The 17553-nt window shown below is 46.9% G+C and overlaps 1 protein-coding gene across 2 annotated transcripts; it reads left to right on the forward strand.

Annotated features, from left to right (window-relative positions):
- The first annotated feature begins 2308 nt into the window (after window positions 1–2308).
- Window positions 2309–16757, forward strand: LOC117395500 (myotubularin-related protein 11). Of its 2 annotated transcripts, none has more exons than XM_059007519.1 (17): window positions 2309–2912; window positions 6302–6371; window positions 7822–7955; window positions 8363–8435; window positions 8860–8993; window positions 9214–9313; window positions 9794–9941; window positions 10057–10144; window positions 11162–11250; window positions 11537–11661; window positions 12244–12322; window positions 12865–12935; window positions 13184–13356; window positions 13654–13824; window positions 13938–14153; window positions 14499–14777; window positions 15225–16757. In XM_059007519.1, exons 1-17 carry the CDS (start codon window positions 2856–2858, stop codon window positions 15492–15494), a joined length of 2277 nt encoding a protein of 758 aa, XP_058863502.1. In that variant the 5' UTR covers window positions 2309–2855; the 3' UTR covers window positions 15495–16757. The 2 variants fall into 2 exon arrangements, with proteins under 2 accessions (XP_058863502.1, XP_058863503.1); XM_059007520.1 differs by having other exon boundaries at window positions 2310–2912; window positions 9214–9298.
- The last annotated feature ends 796 nt before the right edge of the window (window positions 16758–17553 follow it).

Genomic DNA, 17553 nt, shown 5'->3' on the forward strand with positions numbered 1-17553 from the left:
ATACTGTATCATTGTCCTCACTTTTCTAACTAATGTTTGTATAATAATAATAATAATAATTATAATACAATGCAACCTTTTTTTTCCCTGAGCAATGCATCTTTGTATATAGAAGTTTGAAGTATAATCTATGCAGACTAATTTGTTTTTTGTCATGCGGTTTTTAGCGCACCTGTGTTACTGCAATGAGGGGCGGGGGGGGGGGCGTGTGGTTCAAAATTAATAAAATACTACTGCATCGAATCTGTTTTTTCTGTGTCTTTTCAATGCAAATCAATGCTGGAATGTACTTGATCAGGAGGGGGAGGTGGAGCGGGGCAGCCCTGGTTCTGCAGGTCCACCATCCTGCAGGTTTTCTGGGTGTCTCTAAATCCTCAATGGCTAAAGGTCTGGACAAGCACTGTTAGCGTTGACCAAGTAAGAACATGATCGACTGTCAAGTAACTGAGAACTCGGGGTGGAACGAAAAACGGGAGATTATATGTAAATATATGAAAAACATCACACAGCCCTGAGCAAAAGCGTACTGCGAAAGAACTACAAGCGAGCGCCAGACCGCAGTACATACTGTTGAAGTTATTTCCTGGGTTGGGGTCAGTTCCTGCTTTTGAATTCCAATACCCTTTTAATCAATTCCAACATCATTGATCAGAATTGCAGTCCGCAGCATGCAGTTCAAATGAGCTTCTCGCAACAGCGGCCACACGTTAAACGGAAGTCGCTGTGTTAGCTTCTATTTTATCAAACGTTTTTTTTTTCTTTTCTTTTACAAACTGCTTACACGCTTGCTTTTTTATTATACTAGTTCATAGAGCTTCGGAAACAGACTGTGGCGAGGCTGGATTGCTTGCAATTCCAATGACCGTCGCTTGCAGATCGGCTCGCATCTGCGGGCCGGCGAGGCTGGGTAGAAATCGCTTTCTTCTTCCGCCAGCTTTGGAATTCCTTCGCGTTGTCTCTCCCTTGCTGGGCGGATGATGACGACGGCATACCGCTGTGTCTGCCGACACCCCTGCTTCTCTAACCCTTAAAATGTTTTCAGAGAAGTCAGAGTTGCAGGTGGGTTGCATTGAGCCAGGCACGCGGGTTTTAGCACGGCCAGTTAACATGCCAAGACAAATAACTATTATTATTATTATTATTATTATTATTATTATTATTTATTTGCCAGACATCTTTATCCCAGGCGACTCACACAGGTGTTACAGGGCAGCACAGGATTACAATGCAAGCTTCATATTTAAATACAGTGTAGTTTACAGTATGTGCAAATAATAAATACGCAGAGTAGCCACAAGGGGGCGACAGAAACAAACGTGCAGTACATTTACACAGTCGCTCCATTCTCCCGAGGAATAAACGTTTTTGTTTGTTTGTTTGTTTTAATACTGTTATCAGTTATTCTGAGCCGCTGCACGTCCTGCGACTCCAGATATCGCGTTGTTCTGATATTTCTCTGTCCTGTCGCTACCCTGAATTTCTGGGCTTGCTGTATATATATATATATATATATATATATATATATATATATATATATATATATATATATATATATTTTTTTTTTTTTTTTTTAAGGCAGCAGTACTGGCTTGAAATATCTTTTAAGCGGCGGGGTAGGTTTCCTCCTGAGGCTGTGGGACAGGGTGTGTCGCGATTGGTTTTACAAGCAGCGCCGAGGCGATGCCAGCCAGTCTATACTGACTGTATTAATGACAGACCTCGCTTTTATAATAGAGGCTTTTGGTGTGTGCGGCGGTGACGTAATTGATTCCGTGTGTTCTGGAATGTCAGAATGCAGCACCGCGAGTTTGGCTGTCACTCAGGAGCTGTGGTCGGACCCGTTTCGTTTCACTAGCGTCTGACTTGACTGGGATAAGGATTCTGGTTATACTGGTATATGGGGCGTCTAAACTATGTCATAATCATCGCACGAAATTCTTAGGGGCACACATTTAATAATAATAATAATAATAATAATAATAATAATAATAATAATAATAATAATAATAATAACTTATTTAAAACTTGAAGTGTGGAAACGTGTTAATTTTAGCTTCTGGTTTTGTCATGAACATACACACAGTAAATTGCCTTAGCCTACTTAGAAAAAGCTGAAAGGGCTGTTTTTGAGAAAACAGAGATTTTTGTTGATATGTAAAGAAGAAGGGAAAAAAAAAACTATTACAGCTGGCTACCTATAACAACTTCTCAGAGGAGAGAGTTTGGATCTGGCTACGGGCCAGAGACCTCCCCAAACCTCGCCTGTACCATCTGTCAGCAATAAAAACGTGATTATAATACAGGCGAGGAGGGTGTTGCTGGCCCTTTAAGACGCGGAGAGCGCGCTATGTGGGTCGGACTGTAGCTTTGGAACGACAGAGTCCGTCTCTTTATGGCGAGCGTGTAAACAAGGCGACTCGAGAGGGGAAAAAACACGTACTTAACACCGTCCTGTTACAAACCGCAGAGCTCGCCGTTTTTAAAAGGAGGAGTTGCCGAAATGCTTTCGTCATTAATTTCTTTACTTTTTTCCCCCCAAGGAATATTTCACTAAACGACGGCACAGCTTGTGCGTGCGTGCGCGCCTGTTATTTGCAAACAGCTTTGCTTTGTGAACCCAAGTTGGGAAGAAACGACAAAAAATAATAATAATTATAATAATACAAAACAAAAAAAAAAACCGTTTGTCTTTTATAACTTACTCGCTACAAATGGAGCTTTGTTCTGGAGCGATCGCGGTGAGAAACTACTTAAATTGGATTCGATTTTCTTAGTTCTATTATATTATTTTATTTATTTGTAAATCGCAAAAAAACAAAATAAAACATGATGATGGAGCATTAAAAGATCAAAAAATGTTAACGGGATCCAAAACCTCATTCAAAATTAAACAGCTCGTTCCTGACTTCAAGGTAAGCCCTTTTGAATATTACAACTCCCCAGTAATGTTGTTGAAGCTGACACCCTGGGATCCTTCAAGAAGCTGCTTGATGAGATTCTGGGATCAATAATCTACTAACAACCAAACGAGTGAGATGGGCTGAATGGGGGCCTCCTCTCGTTTGGAAACTTTCTTATGTTACCAGACTGTATAGTCTGTGTCTGTACCTGTCTGTAATGCTAAACTACCACACGACATATGCTAAGGTATAGAAAGAGTACCGTAGTTTACCCAGTGTGCAGTGCGGTCAATAGTCGCCTACTTGCTGTAGTACGGTATATAATAATACATACAAAATAAACGAATGCCAAATTAATAAATCTATTGGTTACTTTTATATTTTACGTTTGGCATTAATCGTAGTGTTATTTTGTTATGTATCCGAAAATACAGGCCCCCCCCCCCCCCGCTAGAATGCTACTTCTGTTGTGAGTTTGTTATGTCTTCCAGGTTATCGTAGTCCGGTACACACACACACACACACACACACACACACACACACACACACACACACACACACACACACACACACACACACACACACACACACACACACACACACACACACACACACACACACACAGACAGAGTACCAAGTCAATAATGTCATTCGTATATAACTACGTGTCATTACGCGGGTCCTTTATGATTTTGAGGAAAAGAATATGCCGCGTCTTGCAAAGAGTGGTTTGAAATCTCTAACTGTGGAGTTACACATTAATGAAGTTTATAACGCTGACCAGACAGACGGGTTCAAAGATTAGATGCGTTATTTTACTAACGGGTGAACAGCTTGGTTTGGTCAAATCAGCCAAGCACAGAGACGCACAGACACTGAGACACAGACACACTGACACTGAAACACAGGCACTGAAACACACACACACACTGAGACACACACACACACACTGACACCGAAACACAGACACTGAGAGACACACACACACACTGACACTGAAACACAGACTCTGAGAGACACACACACACACACAATGAAATACAGACACTGAGACACACACACACACACTGACACTGAAACACAGACACTGAGAGACACACACACACACTGACACTGAAACACAGACTCTGAGAGACACACACACACACACAATGAAATACAGACACTGAGACACACACACACACTGACACTGAAACACAGACACTGAGAGACACACACACTCACTGACACTGAAACACAGACTCTGAGAGACACACACACACAATGAAATACAGACACTGAGAGACACACACACACACTGAAACACAGACACTGAGAGACACACACACACATACTGAAACACAGACACTTACTGAAACACGCAGACCCAGAGAGGCACAGACACACACACACACATACTGAGACAGACACACCCACTTCAAAGAGAAAGCTTGCCACTCACCCGCCATATGTTACACATCCTTCCGTGGCCAGTCCCTCGTTCCTCCATAGCTCTGCATTACAGAAAAGATGCATCTCCCTGTCCCAGGCCTGGGCCAGTCGAAACGGTCAAGGCAGCAGATCCGTCAGACTTTGACGGAGGGGTGATGGTAGGAGTTCGGTTGGCGGGTGTTTCCCTGTCTAAGGGACAGGCCTGGGTAATTGGCTGTTAATAATTCCCTTGTTTGCTCCTGAGGGAAAGCAGTAGTCAGAAGCCGTCTGTGTCTATCACGTGAGCCTGCTCATGGAATTCCAGTTAATAACCTTGTGGTAGTCTCCATGGAAACGCATGCAAAGCATAACTCATTTTTCTAAGATCTATTTTTAGGGAGAGTGTTGTTTTTTTTTTAAAGCAATCCATGTTTCTATGGAGCTGTGTGAACGCTGGTCACTTTATCAGGAGCTGTGTGAACGCTGGTCACTTTATTAGGAGCTGTGTGAACACTGGTCACTTTATTAGGAGCTGTGTGAACCCTGGTCACTTTATTAGGAGCTGTGTGAACGCTGGTCACTTTATTAGGAGCTGTGTGAACCCTGGTCACTTTATTAGGAGCTGTGTGAACCCTGGTCACTTTATTAGGAGCTGCGTGAACGCTGGTCACTTTATTAGGAGCTGTGTGAACCCTGGTCACTTTATTAGGAGCGGTGTGAACGCTGGTCACTTTATTAGGAGCTGTGTGAACGCTGGTCACTTTATTAGGAGCTGTGTGAACGCTGGTCACTTTATTAGGAGCTGTGTGAACCCTGGTCACTTTATTAGGAGCTGTGTGAACCCTGGTCACTTTATTAGGAGCTGTGTGAAGGCTGGTCACTTTATTAGGAGCTGTGTGAACGCTGGTCAGTTTATTAGGAGCGGTGTGAACGCTGGTCACGTTATTCGGTCCTGGTGCGTGTTGCTTTGCCTCGTCTCAGGGGGGGGGTTTAGGGAGAGGATGCCGAGCTGCTCGGGAATGCAGGAGGTTGGAAAGTTGGATCAGCCAGCCAGCCATCGATCACTCGGAGTCTGACCGGCTCAGACAGTGCAGATGTGCCACGTGTGGGATTGGAGAGTCTGTGAGCCAAGTGCCAGAGGCTTGGACTGATTAGACCACACCCCCACCTTCCAAACCCTAATCAAATACACCTTGAGGTCAGGCTTGAGGCACGGAGACTGAACTGCTCCCTCCCTCCCTCCCTCACCCCCCTAAGAGAAAGGGTGCTCCCTCCAGTCCAGGGCAGGCTTGAAGCATGGAGACTGAACTATAGAAATTAACCCACTGAAACACCCCACTGTTTTTTTGTTGCTGTTGTTGTTATGAAACAAGAATTTGTGAAAACAAGGCTTCGTCCGTGACGGGTCTCCACGCCTCACACGTGTTCTACCGGGAAGAACACGCTTCTGAAATGAAATGAGAGGGTTAATGAAATACAAGAGAGTCGAGCGCAGGGTTTTATTACTGTAATGTGAAGAACTGCTGGCAGGGAGGAGACTGGAGAGGGAAAGAGAGAAAGAAGGGAAAGCAGAAAAGAAAGAAAAGTAAAGAGAGCGAGAGAAAGAAAGGACAAAGACAGACAGAAAGAAAGAAAAAGTAAAGAAGTGAGAGAAGAGAACGTTAAAGCAATAAAGAAAGAAGGTAAAAACAAAGTGAGAAAGAAAAGAGAGAAAGAAAGTAAAAACAGAAAGCAAGAAAGAGAGAGAGATGGAAAATAGTTACATAATAACAGGAAATAGACATGGCATGAAAATATCTCCAAATAGAAAGGGCTTTGTGAAGGAGAGTAAGAGTTGGCACTGATGACATCACAGACGAATTTAACCACATTTGCGTTGCTTTTCCATCTGAGATACCTGACACCTCTCTCTCTCTCTCTCTCTCTCTCCTCTCTCTCTCTCTCTCTCTCTCTCTCTCTCTCTCTCTCTCTCTCTCTCTCTCTCTCTCCAGGACAAAACCCTGAACTTCAGCAACACGGCCCTGCGGAGCGGAGAGACGTCAGACTTCACGTGCCTCCCGGGTGAGTTCGACCAAAACCAACAAACCTGCAGGCCACCGCCCCCCCCCCCTTCGGGGTGGGACTGATTCCCTTTGGTTCTCTCCAGGGTGGTGGGGGTCAGCGTGTGCAGCGCTGTGTGGTGTGCATGTGCAGGGTGGTCTGTGCTCGTCCGAGGTCAGGCAGCCCTGTGTGTGTGTGTGTGTGTGTGTGTGTGTGTGTGTGTGTGTGTGTGTGTGTGTGTGAGAGAGAGCTGTGAGCTGTGAGGTGCTGTATTGACCGCACTGCTGGGCTGACCTGTGCTCTCCTCACTCAAGTGTTGGCAATGGCACCTCTACACGAAAACTGCCAGCTCCCTCCCTCCCCCTCTCCCTTTCTCCCTCCCTCCCCCTCTCCCTCCCTCCCTCTCTCCCTCCCTCCCTCTCTCTCCCTGCTGTATGAATTGTCCATTGTTTCCATTACTCAGTGTAAACTGTGTTTGTCCCTCTCTCTCTCTTTCTCCCTCTCCCTCCCTTTCTCTCCCTCTCCTTCTCTTCCTTTCCCTCCCTTTCTCTCCCTCTCCTCTTCCTCTCTCTCTCTCTCCCCCTTTATCTCTCTCTCTCCCTCTCCCTCTCTCTCTCTCTCCCACCCTCTCTCTCTCTCTCTCCCTCCCTCCCTCTCTCTCTCTAAATATGTATAGTGACCTCACAAGCCCATGAACAGATTTCACTATGAATAAGTGAGTGTGGTTGCCATGGCATCAGAGCCCTACAAGCCCCTCTGGTGTTTATTTTCAGACACTCTTTCCCTTGGCACAGGCGTGTTTAGCGTCTGGGAATTGATTTTAAAAAGCATTCTGTCGTCCTGAGCAGCTGGACTGCCTCACGTTCGGCATGCGTAACCTAGCCCCCTTTTCTTTTTTAAATTTTGATTAAATTGCGTTTTTACATTTGCGCAGCTGTAAACTTTTACAACGTCTCTTGAAAGTTCAGAACGACTCGGCTTCTCAGGGCTTCGTGTTGATATGTGGGACAGTAGCCTGCCGTGTGTTACGATTACAAAACAAAATCCGCTTGAGTCATGCTCCCCTCCCCCCCCTTTCACAACGGCCTTCTCTCTCCCTCTCCCTGTCGCCGTGGGTAACAGAGAGCTCCGTCTCCTTGGAAACGGGGCCTAGCTCATTCAGGACAAGTCACAATACACAAAGGATAAAGGAAGCAAACATTGTGTCTATGATAAGCTATTCTGCCTCGTTATTGGCTTCATAGCCCCGAGGCATGCTGGGGAATGTAGTCCTGTACTTACCCCCCCGGACTACATTTTTCGCCTCTTTCCTCCCCCCCCCCCTGCTCTACCACAATAGATTTATATTATTATTGCCTCGGACTTTGTCTGTTACTTGAGGTGACCCTGACCAGACCACAGTAAAATCCGAATGTGCATTAAACACGTTTGCTCATGAATTCTCTTTCTTCTCTCTTGCCTCTGTTTCCAGGGGAGCGCGTTCTTCAGCGCACTCAGCCCGTCCGGAAGCCCCGTGCTGGGGGAGGAAGCTCGCTCACCGGCGCCCTCTTGTGTACCACCTTTAGGGTGGCGTTTGTCCCCGAGGAGGGCCTCTCCAAGACGGAGGTTGGTTCGTTCACTTTAACCGCACGTTTAAAGCATTTATCTGCTGGTATGGAATAAGATAGGAGGCTTGGGGGTCCAGCGATTAAAGAAAGGAGGCTTGATACCAGGAGGTTCAAATCCCGGCTCAGCCACTGACTTCCTGCGTGCGTGCGTGCGTGCGTGTGTGTGACCCTGAGCAAGTCACTTCACCTCCTTGTGCTCCGTCCTTCGGATGAGACGTAAAACAAACAAGCTCCTATTGGAAGTGACTCTGCAGCAGCAGCAGCAGCAGTTGTTGATGATGCAGAGTTCACCCCCCCTAGTCTCTGTAAGTCGCTTTGGATAAAAGCGTCTGCTAAAGGACTAAAAATAATAATAATAAAAATAATAATAATAATAATAGCCGTGTTTGTATCCCCCTTGTGCAGGACAGGGATTCAGTTCCTGTGTTTTTGGGGGAGCATGATGTCGCTCTGGCTTCCATTGAGAGAGTTGTAGCAGGTGGGTACCCCTCCGATCTCCTGCACAGAACAACCCAGATTTCAGACGTGTCTGATTATTAAACTCCTAGTGAAACCAGGACTGGATCACACTGCTGTGCAGCGGGAGTCTGATTCCCATCCCTGTAGATAGATAGTCGTTGGTTGAAGGAGGTTTTTAGCTGATTTTATGGAGAACACAGCGACAGGATATTGGTCCTAATAATGTTCAGGCAGTGTTGTTTGACGATTCTCTCTCTCTCTCTCTCTCTCTCCTCTCTCTCCCCCTCCTCTCTTCTCTCCCCCTCTCTCTCTCCCTCTCTTTCTCCCTCTCCTCTCCTCTCTCCTTCTCTCCTCTCTCTCTCTCTCTCTCTCCTCTCTTCTCTCCCCCTCTCTCTCTCTCTCTCTCTCTCTCTCTCTCTCCCCCCCTCCTCTCTCTCTCTCAGTGAGCCCGTCCCGATGGAAGGTTCTGTCGGCCCGCTCGTCGCTCCGGTTCCGCCCCGAGGAGCTGGTTCTGTTCTGTCGGGACCTGCGGGTGCTGCGGTTCCACTTTGAGAAGAGCTGCGCCGGGACGGCCGAGGTGAGGGGAGACCCCGAGGGGTGTCATTAAAATAAAAAATCAAAAAATCTTTATTTCTTTATTATTTTTATTAGCTTTTTTTAAATGACTTTTTAAAAAATATATATACATTTTTATTTATTTAAAAATATATTTTATTCATGTTTTTTTTAATTTAATTGTATTCATTTTATGTTAATTTTTTTTAACAAATAATAAGAGTCTGTGTTCTCTGTCTCAGATAACGAGTGCCATCGCCAGGGTGTACCAGCCCTCTGTCCCAGCATCCCTCTCCTCCTTCCAGAGATCCGCGCTGGGCAGTGTGGGTGAGGAGGGGTGGGGTGGGTGAGGAATGCATTCTGTCTGTCTGTCTCTCTGTCTGTCTGTCTGTCTCTCTGGATGTCTGTATGCACAGGTTATTATGAGGATCAGAGTCTAGGGATGTCTGTAGTTATGGAGGTATATGTGAGAGAGCATCCTTTCTCTCAGGGGGGGTGAGGGAGGGAGCAGTTCAGTCTCCGTGCCTCAAGCCTGCCCTGGACTGGAGGGAGCATCCTTTCTCTCAGGGGGGTGAGGGAGGGAGGGAGCAGTTCAGTCTCCGTGCCTCAAGCCTGCCCTGGACTGGAGGGAGCATCCTTTCTTTCAGGGGGGTGAGGGAGGGAGGGAGCAGTTCAGTCTCCGTGCCTCAAGCCTGCCCCAGACTGGAGGGAGCCCCCTTTCTCTCAGGGGGGTGAGGGGTCACGTCTGTATTATGGGTTAGAGGTGAGTGGACTGATCCGCTGTGCTGTGCAGCCCCCTTGACCGGCCGTTTCTTTACACAGAGATGAAACAGTATCTCAGTAATCGAGGCACGGACCCCCAGATGAACTGGTTTGAAGGGCTGCAGGACTGGGAGAGGGAACTGGCACGGACTGGGGCTACTGCCTGGAGAGTGAGCTCAGTGAACGATCGTTTTGAAATGGCCACGAGGTACGCGCGGGTCCCTGTTGTGTTTTTTTTTTTGCTGGTTTTAGTGAAGTAAAGGCAGATCGGTGACGGTGGATTCATTGTCCCCGGTCTGAGGCGTCTCTTCCTGTTTTTGCAGCCTCCCCAAATTCAACGTGGTTCCTCAGAGGATTCTGGACACCGAGCTGAAGAGATCGTTTGCCCACTTCACTGAGGGGCGTGTTCCGGTAAGACGAAGGATCAATAATATCCCAGTGATCCACTGTGCCAACCCCCCCCAAAACAAGACAAAAAAATGATTGATACCAGGAGGTCCAAATCCCGGCTCAGCCACTGACTCCCTCTGTGTGTGTGTGTGTGCGTGTGTGTGTGTGTGTGTGTGTGTGTGTGTGTGTGTGTGTGTGTGTGTGTGTGTGTGTGTCACCCTGAGCAAGTCACTTCACCTCCTTGTGCTCCGTCCTTCAGATGAGACATTAAACAAACGAGGTCCTATTGGAAGTGACTCTGCAGCAGCAGCAGCAGCAGTTGTTGATGATGCAGAGTTCACCCTCCTAGTCTCTGTAAGTCGCTTTGGATAAAAGCGTCTGCTGAATGACTCATTAATAATAATAATAATAATAATAGTAATATTAACGATGATAGTAATGAAGATAGTAATGATGATGATAGTAATGATGATAGTAATGATGATGATAGTAATGATGATAGTAATGATGATGATAGTAATGATGGTGGTAATGATGATGTTGATAGTAATGATGATAGTAATGATGATGATGATGATAGTAATGATGATGATAGTAATGATGATGTTGATAGTAATGATGATAGTAGTGATGATAGTAATGATGATGATGATAGTAATGATGATAGTAATGATGATGATAGTAATGATGATGATAGTAATGATGATGATAGTAATGATGGTGGTAATGATGATGTTGATAGTAATGATGATAGTAATGATGATGATGATAGTAATGATGATGATAGTAATGATGATGATAGTAGTGATGATAGTAATGATGATGATGATAGTAATGATGATAGTAATGATGATGATAGTAATGATGATGATGATAGTAATGATGATAGTAATGATGATAGTAATGATGATGATGATAGTAATGATGATAGTAATGATGATGATGATAATTATGATGATAGTAATGATGTGTATAGGAGCACGGGTTCCAGCAGGGTTTGAGTGAGTGTTGACAGCTCGGTGTTGTTGTTTTTGCCAGCGCTGGTGCTGGCGCCACCCAGAGGGTAGTGACCTCCTCCGAGCCGCCAGCTTCCAGAGCAACATCTACCATGAGAAGCACGATGCCCGGTGAGAGACGCTGTGCCCAATGCGGGGCGCCACCGCACTGCAGAGAGAGAGAGCGAGAGAGAGAGAGAGTGTGTCTATGTGTGTGTCTGTTTATCTATCTCTGTGTGTGTGTGTGTGTGTGTGTGTGTGTGTGTGTGTGTCTCTCTCTTTGTATCTCTGTCTGTCTCTCTCCTCCTCTCTCTCTCTCTCTCTCTCTCTCTCTCTCTCTCTCTCTCTCTCTCTCTCTCTCTCTCTCTCTCTCTCTCTCTCTCTCATCTTCCCGTTGCCTCTCTGTTGTGTTTCTCAGGAACCTGGAGGCTCTGCTGTTCGGGCGTCACCCCCAGTGTGTGATTGTGGAGGTGGGGGAGGACATGCCCCCCCTCTCCGAGATCCAGGCTGCCCACTCCCGTCTCCGAGCCCTCTGCCTGGGAGGTAGGACCAGCGGGCTGGGGAAACACTGGGATAAACCTTCCACCGCAAAGACCTGGTGTTTGGCAAGCCGAGGGAACACGAAGCCACCGCTCTGAGGCTTGGAGCCTGGTTTCAGGAGACTGTAGGTTTCAGGTCGCTGCGCGGCACACCAGGCAGGGAGACTTGGGGGTTTGATACAGCAAACCTCAAACTAGGTCTCCCGGGGGTCTCCTGGAACCAGCTTTCAAGATCCTGAAAAAGAGGTTCAACTCGGCTTTAGTTAGCTAATCGTAATGTCTCCTGGCCACCTTAGGGCACTGATCGATACCAGCTAACCTGAAAGAATGGGAATCTCTTTATTCCAGCCCCATTATTATTATTATTATTATTATTATGATTATTATAGTTCACCCTCCTAGTCTCTGTAAGTCACTTTGGATAAAAGCGTCTGCTAAATGACTCAATAATAATAATAATAATAATAATAATAATAATAATAATAATAATAATGATAATAATATTTAGACTAATCAATACACCAATCAGTTCCTCTGCAGGTGTAACGGGGTTAACGGATTTCCTGTCTGTCGTTTTCCTCGTCAGATATTCCTGCGTCGCTCTCGGTCCCGGATGAGAAGTGGCTGTCCTCTCTGGAGGCGACTCGCTGGCTCGATCACGTCAGGTAGGGACCCGGCCCCTGGGGATTCGGGATGCGCTCGGAGGCCTGTTTGTTTCGTTGCTTGTTACGAGTCGGGCTGGATTTCTCTCGTGGATTTCACGATTCCCGTGAGAAACGTGCCCATTGTAATATACACAGCTGTGGCCAAAAGTTTCACATCCCCTAGAATTTTAGGATTGAGACATTAATAAAAAAAATGAAAAGGAGTTCATTCTATATAGAGGGGGTGGAATTCAATATGTTAACAAGGGAACATTATTCAGCAGCTTTCATTGGACTCTATGAAGCTGAGGGAGTTCATTCTATATAGAGGGGGTGGAATTCAATATGTTAACAAGGGAACATTATTCAGCAGCTTTCATTGGACTCTATGAAGCTGAGGGAGTTCATTCTATATAGAGGGGGTGCAATTCAATATGTTAACAAGGGAACATTATTCAGCAGCTTTCATTAGACTCTCTTCTGTGTGTGTTTTGTGTTTTGACATCCCTGTTCTGTGAGATGTTGTGACACTCCAGGTATCGCTCTCTCACTCTCTCTTCCAGGTCTTGTCTCAGAAGATCTGCAGAGGTCTCCTGTCTCTTAGCAGAAGGGGATCTTGCTGTTGTGCTGCAGGGTAAGGACTCTTCTATTGCTGATCTCCTCCTCTCCTCGCCTCCTGCTCTGCACTGGACTCGCCTGACCTCAGCACCACGTTACTGGATCCTCAGCTGATGCGCTATCCTTGCACTATCGCACTGCTAACGTGTCACTGTAGATAGAACCGGCTGTGATCCTAACCTGTCGATCTCGGATCCGGTGCGGTCTGGCACAGAGGAACCCCCGAACCCCTTCCCTGCCCCTAACCCTGCCCCTCTTTCTCAGAGGCTGAAGACCGGGACCTGAACTGTGTCGTCTCCAGTCTGGTCCAGATCATGTCTGACCCGCATTGCCGGACGCTGCCGGGCTTCCAGAACCTGGTTCAGAAAGAGTGGGTCTCTGCCGGCTTCCGGTTCCTTCACCGGAACAACTATACCAGGGACTCGGACAAAGAGGAGGTGAGACAGGGGACAGGGACAAGGAGGAGGTGAAGCAGGGGGACAGGGGACAGGTACAAGGAGGAGGTGAGGCAGGGGACAAGGGACAGTGTGAGCAAAAAACAGTCAAATAAGAAAATATGATTTAAAGCTACTTTCTCTCCCCCCTCTCTCTCTCTCTCTCTCTCTCTCTCTCTCCCCCCCTCTCTCTCCACCCCCCTCTCTCTCCCCCCTCTCTCTCTCTCTCTCTCTCTCTCTCTCTCTCTGTCTGTGTCTCTCTGTCTCTCTCTCTGTCTCTCCCCCCCCCCCTCTCTCCAGTCTCCTGTGTTCCTGCTCTTCCTGGACTGTGTGTGGCAGCTCCTTCAGCAGTTCCCCTCTCGCTTTGAGATCACGGAGGTGTTTCTGCTGACCCTGCACGACAGAGCCCACCTGCCTCTCTACAGCACCTTCCTGTTCAACTGCCAGCGCGAGCGGGGCCGCAATACCCAGGTGAGCCACCGGGGGGAGACAGAGTGCTGCGTAATAGGGCTTTTTTCTAATTAGTTTGTTGGCCAGTGTACAGTCCTCTCTCTCTCTCTCTCTCTGTCTGTCTCTCCTCTCAGCATCTCTCTCAGAGCTACACTCCAGTGAATGGTTGGCAGGAGCTGGTGAACGGGGGTCTGGCTCCGGGTTGGGGGGGCCCCTCTTTCCCGTCGGTGTGGGACTGGGCCCTGCACTGCACCCCGGAGAGGCGGGACAGCTTCCGAAAACCTTCCAACGCCCCCCTGTCTTCCGGGATCGCCCCGAACGGCAATTCAGAAATGCCATCCTCCCACGAGGCAAGAGAAAGACCTGCTGGATTTTGAATTGAAGTTACTGCTTAGAAAAGCATTGCGAAAAGTTTATAACAAGAGTCTAGAGAAGTCATGCTGAGATTTATACAATGCTCTCGTTAGACCCCACTTCTGAACCCCAGGACTGGGTGCAGCAGCAGCAGCAGGGCTAGTGTGAGTTTCTAACCCTGCTCAAACTCCTGGCTCCTGATCATTTCTATATTATTAATAATACTAGACTTAATTGAGGGGAGCTCTGAACCCCAGGACTGGGTGCAGCAGCAGCAGCAGGTGTGAGTTTCCAGTCCTCGGCAGAGTCCTCACCCAGCCTCCCCCTCTCTCTCTTTGCAGCTCAGTGATTGCAGTGGGAGTGGGCCCGGCCTGCTCCTCCTGTTCTCCAAGGGAAGCCTGGTCCCGGCCCCTCACCTCCTGCCCTGGAGGAATGCTGGAGGAGCGGCTTCCAGCTGGAAGAATCACCGTCGAGCCCCCTCCTGTGACGGGCTGCCTCGGCTGGAGAGAGCCCTCAAGGGCCAGCCGCTGGGACCCCGGGGGCCCCTGCTGCCCCTCCTGCTGGGGCCCTGCCTGCGCGTGTGGAGGGGCTGCTACCTGCGGGGGGCGCTGCAGATACAGGTACGATGGGACACCGAGATATACACCAGGGGGAGAGGGGGCCTGACCTGTAATGAATGAATCATTCAGCAGACGCTTTTATCCGGAGCGACTTACAGAGGCTAAGGGGGGTGAACTCTGCATCATCATCAACAACTGCTGCTGCTGCAGAGTCACTTCCAATAGGACCTTGTTTGTTTTACGTCTCATCCGAAGGACGGAGCACAAGGAGGTGAAGTGACTTGCTCAGGGTCACACACACACACACACACACACACACACACACACACACACACACACACAGGGAGTCAGTGGCTGAGCCGGGATTTGAACCAGGAACCTCCTGGGAATAACAAGCCCCCTTTCTCTAACCTCTGGAGTATGTTCAATTTGTATTGAAAAGAAGCTGTTGCTGATTTGTAGATCTCTCGGTAGAATGTTCCTGATTGGCTGTGTTGCTCCTGCCAGGTCCCGCCCCCAGTCTCCTCCCACCTGCATGTTGATTTCCTGGCCAGCGAGGTGGAGCGCCTGCGAGGCAGGCTGGCATTGGCGAAGGGGCTGGATCGCCACGGCAACTGCAAGAGGGCGGAGAGCCGGGGGACCAATCAGAAGCCCAGGCAGGAGACCACAAACCACAACTTTCTGTTCGATGGCAATGGCAGGACGGGCTGCTGCCCGGAGCGGCGCTACACACAGACCCCCACCAGGGGGCAGAAGCACCCCAAACTGCCACCCTGAGCACAGCTGCTGGCTGTGAAGTTGCCATAAGACTGGGTCCTGTTTGAAGCTAACGCATGATCATTCAATAAATCTTACCCTTCCAATAGCTACAGCTCTGGCCAAAAGCTATGCATCACCCTGTGAACTCGTTTTGCTGGATATGACTACGACTCCCAGCATGCCTCTGCGTCTGCAGCAGTGGTGAAGGATTATGGGAGCTGTAGTTCTTTATGCCGTGGTCTTGTATCACAAATGATACAGACCTGTATTACGATGCATCACGTACAGCTCTGGCCAAAGGTTTTGCAGCATCACCCTATAGAGAATGAACTCATTTTTCTTCATAAAGTCCAATGAAAGCTGCTGAATAATGTTCCCTTGTTAACATATTGAATTCCACCCCCTCTATATAGAATGAACTCCCTCAGCTTCATAGAGTCCAATGAAAGCTGCTGAATAATGTTCCCTTGTTAACATATTGAATTCCACCTCCTCTATATAGAATGAACTCCCTCAGCTTCATAGAGTCCAATGAAAGCTGCTGAATAATGTTCCCTTGTTAACATATTGAATTCCACCCCCTCTATATAGAATGAACTCCCTCAGCTTCATAGAGTCCAATGAAAGCTGCTGAATAATGTTCCCTTGTTAACATATTGAATTCCACCCCCTCTATATAGAATGAACTCCCTCAGCTTCATAGAGTCCAATGAAAGCTGCTGAATAATGTTCCCTTGTTAACATATTGAATTCCACCTCCTCTATATAGAATGAACTCCCTCAGCTTCATAGAGTCCAATGAAAGCTGCTGAATAATGTTCCCTTGTTAACATATTGAATTCCACCCCCTCTATATAGAATGAACTCCCTCAGCTTCATAGAGTCCAATGAAAGCTGCTGAATAATGTTCCCTTGTTAACATATTGAATTCCACCCCCTCTATATAGAATGAACTCCCTCAGCTTCATAGAGTCCAATGAAAGCTGCTGAATAATGTTCCCTTGTTAACATATTGAATTCCACCCCCTCTATATAGAATGAACTCCCTCAGCTTCATAGAGTCCAATGAAAGCTGCCGAATAATGTTCCCTTGTTAACATATTGAATTACATACTGTATAGTTTTCCCCATACATACTTAACAAAAAATGTGACATTTCGAAATCTAACCTGAAATACTGTACCGCTGGTATGGCTTCCGTCCGGTAGACTTTAGTGATATCATGTTGTAGTTTCTTTGATTACATGAGGTTAAATAAAAGATCTAAATTATGTTCATAAATATCAATGTTTTTGTTTGTTTTTTTTCTAAAATTCAAGGTGAGGCCAAACTTATGACCACAGCTGTACAGAGCTCTGAAATGTGCACTTTTGAAAGAAACACCTAGTTATAGCAAGCATGGATTTTTTTTTTTTTTTTTTTTTTAAGGCTGCTGCCTGCTGCCTCACACTTTTTTCATTGCTGTGTCCTGTGCATTCTGCTTACTGTCTGATGGGCGTTTGCAGTCGTTGGCGGTTCTGTTGGTCCGATCCGGAGTTTTCTGAATCCGGGTCGGGCTACGAGGTTGCCTTGAGAACTCCAAGCGTCGGGTTCCGAACGCTCTCCCTCGTTCCATTCAAAGCAACTTACAGAGACTAGGGGGGGGTGAACTCTGCATCATCAACAACTGCTGCTGCTGCTGCAGAGTCACTTCCAATAGGAGCTCGTTTGTTTTACGTCTCATCCGAAGGACGGAGCACAAGGAGGTGAAGAGACTCTCATCCAAAAATATATACTTTTTATATTGCTGGTACTCATATGGACTTGTACTTTGTATATAGCAATAATAATAATAATAGTGATGTGTAAAAAAATCCTTTTATGGTGTTATTTTTCACCTTTGTTTTAAAATTCCGTGCTTTTTTTTTTTTTAAAAAAGACTTTTTTTGTGTTCTCTTAAGGAGAGAGAGAAAGAAGAAAAATAAGGTCTTGCTATGAACAAGGTTTTGTTGCGTTGGTTTTTGGTCGATCGCTGTCAGATCACTAGAGAACGGAACATTGTGACTTCACGTCCAGATTCGTGCTTTTAAACCAGTAT

The sequence above is a fragment of the Acipenser ruthenus genome, chromosome 35, assembly GCF_902713425.1.
Source record: "Acipenser ruthenus chromosome 35, fAciRut3.2 maternal haplotype, whole genome shotgun sequence".
NCBI lineage: Eukaryota > Metazoa > Chordata > Actinopteri > Acipenseriformes > Acipenseridae > Acipenser > Acipenser ruthenus.